This window comes from Lepidothrix coronata, unplaced genomic scaffold, assembly GCF_001604755.1.
Source record: "Lepidothrix coronata isolate B3197 unplaced genomic scaffold, Lepidothrix_coronata-1.0 Scaffold394, whole genome shotgun sequence".
Taxonomy (NCBI): Eukaryota; Metazoa; Chordata; class Aves; order Passeriformes; family Pipridae; genus Lepidothrix; species Lepidothrix coronata.
In genome coordinates, this window is record NW_016690574.1 from 86840 (window position 1) to 103955 (window position 17116).

The 17116-nt window shown below is 35.8% G+C and overlaps 1 protein-coding gene across 9 annotated transcripts in view; it reads right to left on the bottom strand.

Annotated features, from left to right (window-relative positions):
- The window catches only part of SLC25A40 (solute carrier family 25 member 40), a 21427-nt gene extending 4336 nt beyond the window's left edge, over positions 1–17091 (bottom strand). For 2 of the 9 annotated variants that reach the window (XM_017839277.1, XM_017839272.1), the window contains exons 1-10: positions 16885–17091; positions 15825–15928; positions 13683–13742; positions 12416–12522; positions 10689–10756; positions 9014–9138; positions 7576–7749; positions 4145–4254; positions 3752–3833; positions 1616–1696 (exon numbers count right to left, since the gene is read on the bottom strand). In XM_017839277.1, the coding sequence (XP_017694766.1) occupies positions 1616–1696; positions 3752–3833; positions 4145–4254; positions 7576–7749; positions 9014–9138; positions 10689–10756; positions 12416–12522; positions 13683–13742; positions 15825–15918 (901 nt within the window). In that variant the 5' untranslated portion in view covers positions 15919–15928; positions 16885–17091. Of the gene's footprint in view, positions 1–1615; positions 1697–3740; positions 3834–4144; positions 4255–7575; positions 7750–9013; positions 9139–10688; positions 10757–12415; positions 12523–13682; positions 13743–15824; positions 15947–16227; positions 16355–16884 lie in introns of all 9 variants that reach the window. The other 7 variants (XM_017839279.1, XM_017839280.1, XM_017839281.1 and 4 more) reach the window with 5 other exon arrangements.
- Between the last annotated feature and the right edge of the window lie 25 nt (positions 17092–17116).

Below are 17116 nucleotides of genomic sequence, written 5' to 3' on the forward strand. Positions count from 1 at the left end.
GGACAGTGGCAGCGAGGTCCTCAGGATGTAGGTTTGTTTAGAGTGACCTTCTCTTGGATGGCCTTACAGGGCTGATGAGCTCCATCTGCCCGGAGGAGTTCCCTGACCGGGAATAGAACCCAGGCCACAGCGGTGAGAGCGCCACATCCTAACCACTAGACCACCAGGGATCCTCAGGATGGTCAGGGATACATCTATGCTGATCAGCACATAGTCCAGGGCTAAAAAATTATCTTTGCCACAGCTATCAAAACTACTAAAAGACAGTCTTTAAGACAGTCCCTGCAAGAAGAAAAATAAAATACATCAAGGAATCACACAGCTAAATGGGGTGTTCACAGTGACTTCATCATATCTTACTGAATGGCTCAGAGCAACTGAAACAGTACCAGCTACAAAGTGAACTGTGCAGAACCTTGATAGGTTCAGTGAGAATAAGAAAGTCATGTAAGAGGGGTGCACTCATAGGAGTAGAGATGAGAGAAAATACAAGGAAAATTAAAAAACTATTAACTCATTAATTATTAACTTATCACTAACTCAATATATGTCAAGATTGCATTTCTCCCTCTGTTTAAAAATAAAAATTTAACAAATATCCTACATAATGTTTCTAGTTTGCCAGAAAATTCAAAGGAAAAAATTCTTGGAGAATGGTTGTTGCATGACCTTGAATGTCTGAAATATTATACAATATTCAACGTAATTACTCCCATCTAGCAAACAAACAAATACTAATATAATTGTCAAATCTTCCAGTCCTCTGCAAAAAACTGTGTTGAAGTTGGACTTCAGCTGAATGCATCATAGGACAGCATCATAGAATTATTTAAGATAGATGGAATCTATCCTGAGCCTAGTATTTCACAAGCCCATAACAGTATTTTATTCTGTAAATTCTTCAAAATACCTATTCCATTTTCAGACTTTTTGGGTTCTCAATAATGCATCTTCTTCAAAGACTAAGAAGGGAGACAAAAAAGCTTAAACTCTGTTTCTGAGTCAGAAAGAACCAAAAAGGTTGAGTACAGAAATTAGTATGAGATAAAGAACAAAAGTTAGGATGGCTATTCCTAAATATAGATGCCACAACAGTAATGTCTGCTTTAAGATTTTTAGCAGAGGACTAAAAACTGCATATAAGAAACTTTCTCAGAAAAACCTCTATCCTGTTGGTTGCAAACCTACAAACTATTAATTTTTCTTTGCACCAATTCTTTCTGAAAAACTTAAGAAATCAATAAAAGCTTAAGAAATCAGTAATTTTTTTAAATTTGAAAAAAACCATTTTCTGAACTGAATCTTTTAGTGCCATTTTTCATTGCCAATACAGACATACTTGTCAAACCCAGCCCCTCTGCTTTTAAGATAAATTGTATCCATCTCAAACAGCTATATCTTAGTAACTTGTTAGGAGACTACCAAAACTCTCTCTGGATATATGCATGTCTGTTGCTTTATATATACAAACTATTCCATAACTGACAGTGTTCACAGAGATGGAAATATTACATGGAAATATACAATTTATGCATGTTAACATCTGTAATCACTTGGTAATGATTAAAAAACTCTCTATTCCAATTTTTTTTTTTAGAGATATGAAAAGATTTACCAGCAAATAATCCAGTAATCCCATTGCTAGCGACAACTTTCCTCATAACTGCCCAGGTTGATGTGGAGTCCCTCTGTGGAACTTAATATAGTACAAGACAACAGTGAATCAAGGAATCCATACATTGCCACGCAAGAATATTTTTTGAAATCAGAGAGACTCATAGATGTAATTATTAGGTTTAGTTCCTTTTCTGTTACTTTTATCCATTTTATTTACACAGTATGTTAAATCCATACAGTATGCAAATACACAAGTTAAAACAGCATGAGATGGAAAAGCTTGTAGAAACACCTGGAGTAAGATATATGAACAGATACAATATTCCTTACCAGAATACAAATCCAGTGAAAAAAGTCAACTAGCTGTCAAATGAGCCATTCCCTCTCCATGACACCTTACACATGCAGCTAAAAGATCATCACAATTCAGACTTTTAAATAAGAACTTGCTTTTTTGGTAAACTGAATCCAGAAGTAAGTTTTGAGAATTGTTATCATAAAAATGAATCATAAGATTGAATATAATAGTTAAGCTAGGACACTACACATTACATCTAGGTTTACAAAAATCAGATCTCCCCTAAATTTATATTTAAGAAAGTACAGCTCTAAGAGATGTGGATTGAAGTCCCTTATAGAGCTAAATCCCATACCACAAGCAACCTAGCAGCAGCAGCATCCAGAAGCAATCTGCATTCCAGACATTTGCAATTATTTTAAACAAAGGAAATTTTCTGTGCTATTTCATGTACTCCTTTCTTTGATTTGAAATATGAAAGTGGCCAAGAAATCTTTTTTTCTAGATGAAAGTTAAAGCAGTGCCATAGAATACATTCATCAGGAACATCCCACAGCATTTAGAAACTGCAAAATATTTTTGCAGCCACAGAGAGACGATATGTAGATGCATAGTCAGTGTCCAACTCTAACAGTAACTGGATTTGGAAAGAATTCAACTGGTACAAATTAAAGATGACCATAATGAAATTTTGAACAGATAATTATCTGGTTAATATCAACCTAATAAATATATGGCAGCCACACGTGTTTCAAAGTGGTGTTAGCAATGAGTTCTTACATTCATCAGCACAAGAAAAAGACTGAATCACAGTAACTATTGGTAATTAAAGCTTTTTTGATATTTTTCTGTTCTGCTATGAAACACTGATGTGTTTTTTCAAGAATTACACTAGAAGAAAATAATTTACCTGAGAGAATGAAACCTCATGCCAAAAAGTGAGCACTTAGTTTCTAAGCAGAAACTGTTCAGGTACTCAGCCTTTTTAATGGTCTGTAATCTTAAAGTCATGATCTAACATTTGTTTAAGTTAATGGAAGTCCCTCACTGGTCCAGGTCCCAAGCAATGGAAAAAAAAGTTTTCATATACAACTCGAATTCACATAAAGCACAGTAGTGCTCTACTGAAAGAACAAAACATAAACTTCCCCTTTCATCCTTTAAAGATGTTAGGACATTCACTAATATGCCCTCAAAAATAATTCTTTTGAAAGAACATGAAAAGAAGGTAAAAAATACACAACCTGAGAACAGTGCTTTCTTTATCTACCCTAATATTTATCAAAAGAATATTGTTATGAAGAGCAAGTGGTAGTGAATGTGCAAACATCATGTTAAAGTCTTTTTCAATAGATCACTGTTCACCTGAATGTTTTATAAGAAGTTAATTTTTTGCCTATTTAAATATAACTTACTTCAATCATAGAATTATGATTAAGTTGGAAGGGACCTTTAAAGGTCATCTAGTCCAACCTCCCTGCAATAAGCGGGGACATCTTAAATTTGCAATTGGTCTGCCTAAATGTAATAGTTTTGAATTTATTTGTTTCAATGGTATACTATCTTTTCAAGCTCAATTGTACTGAACTCACACCTTTTCCTTTTTCCAAGCCATTAATGAAATATTGTATTGTCCTAGGAGATAAAAAGTATCTCATGGGATATTACAATTTGGAGAAGAAAAAAGGCCTGAGTGATAGAATTTTTAGGTAAACTTCAGAGAAGAGACAAAACCTTAAAATTCCTACCAAAAGTCTATATACCCAAACACTAAGTTTTCAGAAACACTAATTTTCCCAAACCTTGTAGGTTTTTTTATTCTTACCAGCGACTTACTTTCTAAGGTCTCACTCTCCCAAAGTGCAGTCTGTCTATGTGTTTTCACTACGTCAAATGGCTGAGTTATGACAGCTGCAATCTATCAGGAAAAGAAAACAATTTTAACGTTAGTGCACAAACAAAATTTAATTTAAATTTTTAAATTAAAGTGCACACAATTGAAAACTAGATTCCTTATTCCAAGCACATGATAGTATTAAGTCTTGTATGTCAGAACACTGTAATTTATACAGATTTATCTAATCAACTTGAATGCCAGGCCATGTGTGCTTAAAGTACACGTGCCCCAAAACATAAATTTCTGAGAGAATCGCCTAAAATCATACCTCTTTTAAATAGTTTATTAGTGATGATAATAATAAAGAGTAGTACTAGAAATTATATACTTACAGAGCCAGATGCTGCTCCTGAAGTAAAAGCAATAAGAAATGTAGGTTCATGTGCACCAACTTGCTTGCACATCATCTTCTTGAAACGTTCATAATTATACCAGTACATTGCTATGATTACAAAAAAATAAACTTGCATTACAAGAGATTTTTATGTCAAATACAGAAATCCTTTCATCAAGTACAGATGTAAGAATTCTACTGTGGCAACAGAAGCCAAAAGAAACAAGAGCCGAAGGCATAAATAAGTGTCCTCTGTGCTAACCCATGGACAGATTGCCCTGTTCCCCTTATCTCCATATCCCAAATTTAATATAATACAAATTAGCCTAATCATTTTGTCCTTCCCTCAAGTAACCCCTATCTTAATACAATCTAAACCAAGCACTACAAAACTCACATTCAATTTAACATAAATTAAAGTGTAGGCTTATTATTCACTATGTTTTCAGGCATATTTCACATTTTCATCGATCTCATTAATTCTATAAAAATGCATCTCATGCAAAATGAAAGGTTGCTCAGGACTGCTTCATACTTTTCTGAGAGACAGAGTGTAAAATTTAACTCTGAGAGAACCAAAAAGTACAATTTTGCTCCTTGGAATTACTAAGAGGAGAATGCCTTTGTGAAGACTGTCAAAGACAAGTCTGGCAAACAACTTTTAGGAACAACATCTGTTTCTTTGACTGTCTGCTGAACTAAACTGCACTCTTTCTGCTTTCTAATTAAAACTCCAAGCTATATGCTACCAGGTTCAATTATAGAGTAATTCCTTATGGCAGCTGGTCAAGTAAATACTTCAAATGATGGTTGCACATCCTGAAAGGTAACTGTGCCTTGGTCAGCACTGAGTTCTGAAGGCTGTGCCAGCAGAAAAAAGTATTTTCTTGCCACGAAGACTGCCAGAACATGTGCCTGGCCTCAATCATTTCACAAAAGCAAAAGTAGGTAGTATCTCAGAAGGCATTCTCAGGGTTTGAGGAAAACCTACTACTGAAATGTACAAAACTCTAATTTAATATAAATTATCTAAATCCAAAACTTTGCTTAAGCACCTACAGGACTCATTTCCCTGAATATCTTTTATATTTACATTGTCTGCCACACTACTTAAAGAATGACTCAAGTATTATTGTTAACCCAGTTCTTGTGTTTATAAAGATTCACAGCTCAAGTTTTATTCAGTCTAGCTAGCATCCCAAGGAACATGCTTGAAGCATATGAACACTTGGCTCGAACACAGGGGGATTCTAATTACTCTGTGCTGCTTAAGACATGTTGTACTGCTCGACTGTTTTCACAGAGGAATGGCTTTTTCAATACAAATTGTTACACTGATTTTAATTCTTGAGATAGCTAACTTGAGCTACCTGCAGAAAAGCTGTAAACTGTACTGTAGGAATACGAGAGACTGAAATGCTGTGGGGGGATCATTCAAACTTAAGAGCTAAGACTGAATGCACTAAGGGAGCTCATCATAACAGACAAAGAGTATTTATAAGAAAAAAATTATCAGAAAACACATCTGAAAGAGATATTAGGCAGCAATAAACACCCTTACCTTTATAAAATCAGAGTTTTGTGGCATTTAATTTTTTTAAAATACATTGTCCTTTACTCATGCATCTACTTGCCTGCTCACTTTTGGCTCTTTAACAATAGTTCTCAAGCTATAAGGCAGTAGCTGTACATTAACTTGTGCCTCTACCTTTTCAGCATCCCATGACACCTATGAAGTACTGGGGACAGACAAGCACCCACTGACTGTGAAGTGAATGCCAGAGCAGTGTGGAGACTGAGTTAAAATAGACGAGCATGTTTGGGATCAGTGGAGGAACAGCAGGCATGGACACAAGAATCTGAAAAGGCCTGAAAAGAACACACACATCACCTTAGTGCTCTCTTACTTGTGCACTCCCTCTGCACTCCCTCACAGCGCTCTGATCTTCCCCCTCTGTTAAAAGCAGCAGAGGGAAGGAAGCTGCAGCCACACTGCTAAAGACAAAAATCAGCAAGAGAACAAGAATTTCTACTTGAAGTCAGACAACAGGGATTAGATGAAGAATTTGAGAGTTCCCTTACAAGTCTTAGCAGAACAGCCTAAGAGAAAGTTGAGTTTGGCAGAGAAGAAAAATAAGTAAATTAAAAAATAAATATTGAACAGGAAGCACTTTGGACAAAAGGTTCTCTGAATTCTGACAGTTATCTTTAGCCTTAGTGAAACCATGTTGTTGTAGGTAGGGAAGTCTTCCCTATCAGAGAAGGCTAAATTAAGTCCTACCAAAGAACTGGATCCTAAAACAGGAAATACATTCCAACCATGATTTTCAATCACCTCCCAGTAGCTAAGTGAAAGAACACAAGAGTATTATACATTCTGAAAAGAATACAGCTTAAATAACTCAGTTTACTCACTTAATTGCAATTTTTAACTAAATATCATGACAATGCCACACTTATCATGTCTTGGTTTGGTTTACAACCAATTTAAAATTTATTCCAGGTACACATCCAAATGTGCTCAAATCCCGTAACAGTCCACACCAATGACTGGTCCACTAGATTGTTTGGAAACATAAATTAAATTAAATGTCAAACTATCTTAAGACTGAAGTAGGAGAACAAAGACAGCAGGTCAAATATTTCAAAGGTTCTCTGACTTCAAAAATAAGTTAGAAGAATTTTTCTGGGGCAACATAAGGTGTTCAAAGGTGTTATTCCTGGTACTATCCAAATGACAGAAACAGCTTCAAGGACGACTGACGTCTGATCCACAAGTGCTCTGACAAAAGCAGGCCTCAAAGAGACAGGGGCTTTTACCATCGGCACTAACAGGTGCATTATCAGTCTCCCCTGTAACATCTGTCCCCTCTGTCTTAAGGAGAGCCCTAGGACTAGTTATGCTCTGAATCAGACTTTTTTTCTTCTAGGCTTTCAGCTTTGGAGTTTTGCTAATGAGTGGTGCTCTACCTCCATGATTTTTGAAACAGCCATAGAAACTAATTAATCTTTATTAAAAAAAATCCTGAAGACACTACAGTGTCACTCTTTGTACATGTTTTCAAAATTAAGTAACAGAACACTTACATAAAGGATGTTTATCAGAAAATAGCCACTATACCTATTACAAAGAAAATTTCCTACTCGAAGTCTTCAAAACAGTCATTGTGTAAGCTACAGATGAGAAGTAACAGACTAAGTACAGAGAAAGGGAATGTAACAATGAACCCTATCAGGTTCAAAATGGGGGGGAAAATCACATCCTTAGCAAATTTATAAATAAAAGTACTCAAAACAAAACTAATCAATCTCAGTCATTCCTAAAGCTAACCATTAAAATTACATAAAAGCACAGAAACAGACTAAAATAGTTATGCATAAACATATCTTCTGCCATAACAAAAACCCTGCATGGAAAATAAACCATACCTGAGAAAGGTATATCTCTCAGAACAGTAGAACTCCAGCCTCTCCACAGTGAAAACCACCCATCTGCAGCCACTTGAGTGCTGACACACAGATACAGCTGCTTGTAGGACAACTTGCGATGCTGCATTCTAGTTCTGATCAGCTCCAGGGGACTCACCACAGTGAGAGAACTGACTGCAAAGGAGGAAAATGCTTTTTTTCAAATCAGCATTTAATAGTAATGTTTCCTGAACATTAAAGTCACATCTCACCTCACTTTATATATTTGATTCTTTTCAACTCTCCCGATTTTCCCTTTTCCGTTTTCCTTCTCAAAATAAGTTTCCTTTCCAGATAAGAGCATCACATCTATTCACAGTACCTACACTTCCCAGTTTAGGGGTTTTTTCCATACTGGCCTATTGTAATCAATGTAACATGTAAAGAATCCTCATTTGCAGATTAAATGCATAAATAGGCTGAAAATTTCAAGTACTTATAAACATTACTTTTCAATAATTGGCATTTCAAAATGTAATTTGAAGAAATGAGCTTGGGGTTTAAGGGTTTTTTTGTGTTGAGAACAAAAATAGTCGTTAGAGATTAAGCTTTTATTGATTTCTAAGCACCCTTGCCATTCTTATTTTAAACTCTCAAGAATAATTAGCAGGCCATCTGTATCCGATAAAATGACTCTCTCAGCTTGCACAATGGTCAGTGAGTCATGACTCAATAACAAGCTCCCATCACACATGTAATAGACCTTAACAATTTTACTAGATCCAAGAACTTTTCTTCTGTTGCTAGGATAAGGTTTAACATGTGAATTTAAAATCTGGAACAGCCTAATAAGAGCAATTTGCCACACCACCACAGAATAGCCATTCTTTTTCAACCAGTCTTCCAGTGTCCCAGGGTTGTCACAAGTAGAATATGGAACTACATCATCAGACTCTTCTAAGAAAGCCCTAAAATATATGACTTGTGTTACTTCTACAAAAATAGATGAGGAAAAGGCTAGTAAGAAAATATAAAAGCACATTTAGTCCACTTCACATCATACAGCAGTAAAACCAGTCCAATTCTAAAAGAAGTCCAATTTTCTTTTTCCTGTAAATACCTGTGTAGCTGCCATTATAGAAAATAATGATGTTTATTGCTAGATTAATGACAGAACAGACTTAAATTAAACTGTACTTGGTAGAAGTCTAGAAATATAAACATAAAATTTTGAACAAATTACAAATGTAGTAAAAGTGTAACAGCAAAACCAAATCACACTATTCCAAGTTACAGAGTTTTGTTGGCCAAGAAATACTGGGTAATTACAGTATTCCTTCCTATCCCTCATTTAAAGCGACGGAAAATTTACTTCAAATAAAAATCAACAAAACAAACCCAAGAAAACAGCATACAGGTATTGTATTTCAATTTTCTCTTTAAACAGGTGACAACTTACATCTGCTTAAGGAACCTGCGAGAACTGGAATGTATTCATCACCCTTTTTCAGTCTGTATTTCAAAGCTTCATGCAGTTGGTCATAGAGGGTAAAATAGATTATTGCGTTAGGAAGTGCCATTATTCTAAAATACAAGAGACATAATTTAAATTAATACCAGGAAAGCAGAAGAATAAAGGCAACTGCCTTGTATGGATATTTTACATATATTAAAAAAAAAAGTTAAATCTCCAGCTGTGTGTTATGGATGAAGAAAAAGCATAAATCCCATGGCTTTGATTCACTGCCTCTAGTTCAGAGTTTCAATCCACAGATTTCCCAGGTTTTCATTTCATTAGGGGAAACTATAAGTAAAATGATGGTGGATTATCTTACCCAAAATTTATTTCACATCAGCTTCAGAACTATTTCGATAAAGAAATGGAAGTGAAAGATCTGAATATAAAGAAACCAAACAAAACATTACAGAAGTGTTACTAACATTAAATTTTTATTTATTTAACAATTGGAGATTATTTTTTTTGTCTTAATCAACAGTTCTGATTCTCACTACTTGAGAGTCAATGTGGTATTCATAAATACAAGCTATTTCCATTCCAGCACAGTACAGAGTATAACAGCAACAGCTAGATCTAATAATCATTCAGTGTAGGGATAAAGCACCACATCTTACTATAAAATGGCAATTACATTTTTGTGTTATGTCTGTACCAATGTAGCATGCACCACCATTATCAAAAAACACTAAGGACTGTCATGCTTGGAAAACTAACAAGCCATAGTTTAAATCTCTTAAAAACTGTGTACCTTTCTCCAATCAAGAGGCTAGTTTTCTGCTGGAGTACAGAACACAAGTTGAATAAAAAACTGTATTGATTTAAATAGTTCAGTCAGGTCCTAAAGGCTTATATTTTTAAATTGCCACATACTGCAGGATAAATAACTAGGCTGAGCTCCACCATCCTTTTCTTTCTTGTGTCTATACACTGAGCACTGTCTGCAAATCAAAAACATGTGGACCACTGCTTTCCTTCTGGGCCACACTTCATGTCTTGCAAGATACAACTTTAACATACATCTTAGATTTGATTACTTGCTCGGTTTATGGAAGAAGACATAATTATAGAGGTCTTAATTTCTATCTGTACCAGGTTAATATGAATAATATGTAGAGAGAAAATGGATTATCTGTTTTCCACTACAAAGTCGGATAGGATAAAAACCCCAACAAAGTTCTTTGAAATAAAGATGATGGCTACAAGAATTAAATGAGGGTAGCGAGGTGCAACACCAGAGCATCTGGAAACAGATGTGCTGCTGATGGAAAGTCATTAGTAACGAGATAGAACAGTACGGTTTTGTCAAAAACTGTCATTCTTTAGTGATCGCCTTCCATCCACCAAAGGAACGGTTATGGTAAAGATACCTCCTGTAAAAGGCACAATGAGAATTCTAAGGTTCCGGCTTAACTACCGAGAATATATCAGAAAACTCTGGAGATCTGGCAAAAATTATACTGTCCCTAGATGCTTCTGATTGAACTGATTGCTCTGTAACTTCAGAATTGACTGAATTTTTAAAATAACTTAGAAATATACATGATAAGTTATCTAAATAATTAAGTAGTTTTTTCAACAATAACTCATGTTACCAAAACCAGAACATTCAACTTACAATGTTGGAGGAAGCCCACTCCACAGTGACTTAATTCCCTCTATTCGAATAATTTTCACAAATGCATCCTAAAAGTGTAACCAGGCAAAAGGAAATATTTAGCTACAAACTTTTGTAGTCAGTAATATATTTCAGCTGGCAGAACACACAATTAATATCTTTAAAAATATGTTTCTAAAGTGGCTTATCATTGTAAGATAGCTTACACTAGCTATCATATTTAACCACACAAATAGTTCCACTGAGCTGAACGGAATAATTTGTGTGATTGAAATTAAGAATTTTCTTCCATCTTTAAAAGACCAAAGTAGTAAGAGTTTATCCATGACTGAATGCCCTAATATGGCACTGCAGCAACTTGTGGAAACTTCACCAAAATAATTGACTAAAATATTTTTCCAATACATAACAAAGATTCTAGGCATGAAATAGCAATTAATTCTTAATGACTTTTCAATACTTGCTTTCTCTGACAAAAATGTGACAACATATATGCAATGTATACACATTATACTCTATACTTGGAAGCTTGCAGCTATTATTACAGCTGTCCAATATATTCCTAGATGACCTGAAAGCACCATTAAAAAGACAAACTCTCTAATATTAGGATACCTAACTTTCTTAAACTTTTGGGGGAAAAGGTTGAGATTTGATGGATTAGAATATGCTTAAGACCAGATGTTATCACAGGGCCTCAAAACAGAGAGTCTGACAGACCACAAAAAGGACTTCTATGAAGAAAAGGGCAAATACCTTTTACAGGAGATAGCCTTGATGGACTAGTCCAGTGAGGTAAAAAATTGAATGGGGAAAACAAAGACATGATTTATTATAACAAATCTGACCAGTAAAAATGGAGCTTTGAAAGAATCCCTAAAAGGTCGTAATGTGGTTGGACAAAAAAACCCCAACTTCTATACTAGTTAGTTAATATGCTTATAATCCAGCTTCAACAAATTTACAAAACAGGAAGGTATAGATAAAAGAGGGGACTAATTTTAATAAAGAAAGAGATCAAAGATACTATAGTCATTCCTCTTTAAGAATCCCCTTGTTACAGCAAAAATGGGCATAAATTCATGTCAAATAAAAAACTGACTTTCTAAAATTATATAGTAAAGCTAATTGAAAAAAAAATCACACTTGTGAAGTTATTAATTTAAAAAAAACACTGTAGAACTCCTGAAGACACCTTTTGCATTAACATCTCATTTTCAGAAATTTAATTCTGAAAAATCCTTGATCACAGGTTTAATTTAATGGCAGAGCCATACAAAATATTGATTAATGAACCAGCAGGACAGACAGCAAGTCTGTTTCAATGGATAGAGAACTTGACACATGAACTTAACTTTAAAACACTATCTGTGTTGTTACTTCAGCTCAGGAGCATACTGGGACACAGAAGACTGTGAGCAGGTAACAGAAAATCATTATCTGCAATCAGCAACTATTGGCAATACAGCTCAAGTGGGGAAAATAAAACCATAGAGCCAGTAATCTGTGAGGAAAGCTGTGCATCCTTGTTCATCTTAAGGAAGGAATACATATTTTATTATAGAAAGTAGAAGGTATCACTAATCACCATATAAATTACACAGTGTAGCCACACAAAGACCCTCTGGAATAATAACAGTTTCCAGAAGAACCCCAAAAAACACCAATAATTTTACAGTATGCTACTTAAAAATGTACAGTTTTATATACATGTAAAATGTTCTTACCAACGTCCCCTTGAAATTCCCAGGTTTTTTATACCAGGCTTTGCTGTTCCCATTTTCACAAACACATATATGATCCATAAGGCCACTGGAGTATACAAAACATTTTCCTAATAAAGTGGTGTATAAGAATAGAGTTAATGCTTGTAAGATCATTCTTACACAGCAGCAATTTCAAATTGGATATAATGGCAATACAGATCTATCTCTGATTAGCCACAGAGGAGCAAAATAATCTCAGTCAGTAATGACAAATTAGGTAAAAGGAAAAAGGGATCAAATGTACCCCCAGAGTGCCAGACTAAATGGAACTGCCTTCATAAGGCTCCAGGACACATGTTTATGTTATACTACCATCTGCTGAAGGCTAAAAGCAGCACAAGACCCAAATATCGCTATTGTATCTAACTGTGAATGTGTTTCAGACGTCAGAATTTTTATTAAGTAGCCTAAGCATCCACATTACAAGTGGAAGTATTATATCTTAGGCTAGACTGTGTTTATACTAGATCATCCTCTCTACTTGTTTTTTATTTCTTCTGCCTCATGTACTCTGAAACTGTTTGAAAAAATATTATTGTCATTACAAAAACATACTTTGAGCCTCACATTTTCAGATTTCTGGTTTTAGAATTTACTAAAAATCAGGATAGAAGGCACAAGTATTTTTCCTACTTTACAGCAAGTGTGACTGCAAATATTCACCTCAACATTCAACATGCAGCACTAGTCATCTTCTTTTCTTTTAAATTTCATTTATCACATACAAGTAAATAGTAGGGACCAATAACACATTTTTGAGAGCACAATGTCTTCATGTATTGAAAACCCAAGTGGCAAGTGACTTCTGTATTTCACAAATCTCTAGATTCTGGAGAAGATAAACTTTGATATAGCATCCCAACCACATAAGCCCTCTGATATAATATTTACTTATTTATTAATAGCTTTTTATTTTTTAACTCAACTCAGTATTAGTTGTACCTTCTGCCATAATAAAAATATTAAGAAAGACAGGGGGAAAAAAGCCTGTTTAAAATGGTAGGTATTGATGGGATTTTTTTCTCCACTGTTCACTGGCACATTCTTTCTTTAGCAATTTCAGTATATGTGTTGCTTTTTTCCCCACCCACTTATACTGAAGAAACAAACTCACTGTTGTGAAACAAACACAAGCATTCTGCACCTGAGCAAAGCATTACGACAACTATCTGCTAAATACACCAGCAAAAAGCAACCTGTGTCCCCCAATACACTACATATTGTTTACCTTTAGGGAATGGATTGCTTTGGGCTTGCAGCCGAGTTTTGATAACATCAAGAGGAGATACTAAAATGAAACAGAAGTAATTTAGAAACACCCTGGACGGCCTGAAAATGCAGAAGTGTACAGATGCCTTATCATTAACTTCTACCTTTTTTTTTGCCAGAGGAAAAGAAGAGACCAGTTTTACAGTGTAATCAGGCAGAGGAAAAGGAGATGTTATCAGACAGAGGCAAAGAACTACAAATCCTGTATGGTTTGCAAGCAACCAAACATATCTTTTCCAATGTACTAACAGTTGTGCAGGCATCAAACATTAGAGAAACACAAAGCTCATCTAAAAACCCTTGTGTCATCTTGTGTGAAATTGCTAAAACTCACTACATTATGCTCTGCTGCTAAACTCTTATAAGTAGAATACCACAAGGCATATGAGATCAGAGTTTGGACTCCAGCATGTAAAATAGCACAGCATTCTTCATGTGTTTATTCTTTCTCAATAAACAGCAACATTCAAAAGAAAAATGTTAAACTCATGACGTACTTTTCTTTTTTTTTCCATGTAGACAATATCTAGAAGACTGAGGCTGTTGATAAGTAAATGAAGGTTCAGTGAACATTTCACTGCTTCCACTCCAGCCCTTACAATTTTTACAGGCATAGATATGCTGAACTCCACAGTGGCTGGGCAGCTGGACCACACTCTTATTATATTGACCAAGGGCTCAATTCAGTTGCCTACATACAAGCAGCTAGTGCCATCTGAGTCTCTAAGGCATCCAAAATACCTACTCAGTTGACAGAAATGACACAGGACCTACAACCTTACTTACCAAGTGGCAGCTAAAGTCTAAGTCAAACACACCAGCATGTGTCTCACTGAAACATTCCTGTGCACAGGCAATGGAGTTACACCTTAGCTCTCCATTGATGCCTCTCAGTTCACTAACAGGTGGTGAATACTTGGCTCACATTTCAGTATCTAAATGTAGGGATCTCAATGTTACTGCTGCAGTTCAATTAAGTTGCTTAAAATTTATCCAGTAGCATTTTACCTACTCACAGATACTTTTCGCTCGTCTCCAGGAGGCACTTGAGAAAGGAGTAGGTCTCCTATACCTCTCCTACATCTCTCTTGAATACCAGCAGCTTACACTGTACTAGAACTGTGTGTATGTACCCACAATTGAAATCCATTTTAGGAATACCACAAGTCTGATGTAGCTTTGCTTGGTACTCTACCTAACATCACAGGACATGTGGCATAAAGACAGAACAAAAAGACTATGAATTTGACAGGTTCCCGGTAAGATACTATTTTGTAAACATTTGGAAATTTGTGGGCAGGGGGTGGGAATTGTGCTTAGAAAATAGCATGTTTCTCTGCAGCTTAATCCACATTAAAAGTCAGAACCAAAGGCTATCTTCAGACTAAGACTAACAGGAACACAAAGTATGAGCTACTTAGCTTGGGGAATTTCAAGAGACAGAAAGTGCTGAATCTAACCAACCAATGACTCCTTAGGTTTGCATGGGGAAGGAGGTCCTCAGTGAGATGACTGAACATGAAGCAGAGAATTAATTTCACCAGCTATCCAGAAGTTTAAAAGAGTAATAAAAAGCTATTATTAAAAGCAACGTTTAGAGAAAAAAACAAAACCAAACCAAACCCTACAATAAAAGGTTTTGACAGTGTAAGACATCACAGCAGCACAAATTCTTACTACTTAAGTGGTAACACGCAGGGGACATCTCACAGAAGCCAGCCTTGCAGGATTTGTGTCTTGTATTGTAAAGTAGACTTTTATTTATTTTTAAGCAGCAGGAAACATGAAAATTATTTTTTATTGATAATTTTGTTTCTTCTAGACAGAAAGCAATTAATAACTACACCAAGAGCAAAAAAGTAAGAGAAATTAAAAGTTAATAAATATTATTCTTAGTTTCAGAAATGGTTAAAAATTATTAGGGACAGAAAAGATTTCAACTAATCACATTTTTTTAAAACACACAAAAAAGAGAACTATCCAAAAACATGCTTGCCGAACATATTAGTGGAAATATATATGCAGACATCAGGATGAGTCAAGCAGAAGAGTAATCACTTGTCAAGATTCTCTCTGTGGCAACCTTGATAGTTTGCCTTACCAAGTAATGAAGTAATTATAGCTCCACAACAAGAGGCCATTGCTTGCTGAATAATGGTTGGTTTTTCTAAGCTGCTATCACTCGTTTCAGCCATGGCTTTATCCCTGGAGAAGAAAAACCCGTTAAGGAACAGAAAAACATATTGCAAGACTATACTCAAAACTTGCAGAAAAAAAAAATCAAGGGAAAAAATATTTTAAATTTTCATTAATGTGCTATGTACAAACAGCAATATTAGTTTTCTCCTTGCATAAAAGCATCTCCATAATTTTTGAGATTAGAGATTTAAGCCATGTTTTGTAAGTAAATTTTCTAAAGAGAATAAATTTTTAAAATCGTTCTTACACAAATTCCAACATTCATATGTTTTTGTAAAACACATTAAATCTTTAACATGTATTACCTTTTGCTGCAACAAAGTGTTTAGGAACATGTAAGTAATACACACAGAGATAAATTCCCAGCCTGCGGCCCATAAACTGTAGCACTGTAGAATAATTCATCCAGCCCTGTTCTTGCTCCCGTCACTCCTGTGAGAAAACCCAGAAAGGTCTCCTGGTTGATCCAGCACTCACAGCCTGCTGGTGGTGACTATACTCTGGCAAGCTACTCATGTAAGAAACAGTCACTAACTAGTATTAATGCTACTATCAAATACTAATTCCTTAAATCCTACTGTACGGCTGCAAAGGCACGGTCACAACAATTTAGGAACATACAATATCTGCAACTAGTCAGGGCAGAAGAGAATAAAAATATTTCACAATACGAAATCCCCAAATAAAGACATATCTTTCAAAATGCACGTTGTGCGTAAGTGCAGCCCTAGCTTTATTAGCTGTCACTGATCTAAGCTTTTTATCTGCTCTATAGAAACATTATGTCATGTTGTTTTCATCAAGTTTCAAGTGAAAGATAAGAAAGCTGAAGCTGCATAAAACAAGACTTGTCTCTCAGGTGCTAGCAACTGTTAACGAGGGGTGTCGACGGGGAAGAAACTGGCTTTCTTAATGTATTTTTAACTTAGAAGACCACTGCCCAGAGTAGCGCACATACATACCCGTTTATGAGCAGCGCCCGGGCCGTGCTCTCCGCGATCCCAACGCAGTCCCTCAGGTGAGGAGAGGACCGAAGGAGGCTGGTCCTCCTGCCCCGCCTCCCCACCCACGGCCGCCAACCTCTTGTCCCAGGGCCTCCCGCCCCAGGGCCTCCTTCTCTCCTTTCCCTCCCTTCCCTCCTTCCTCCCTCCCCTCGCTCCGCCCCGGCCCGGCCGTTGGCGGCGGCGGCGGCGG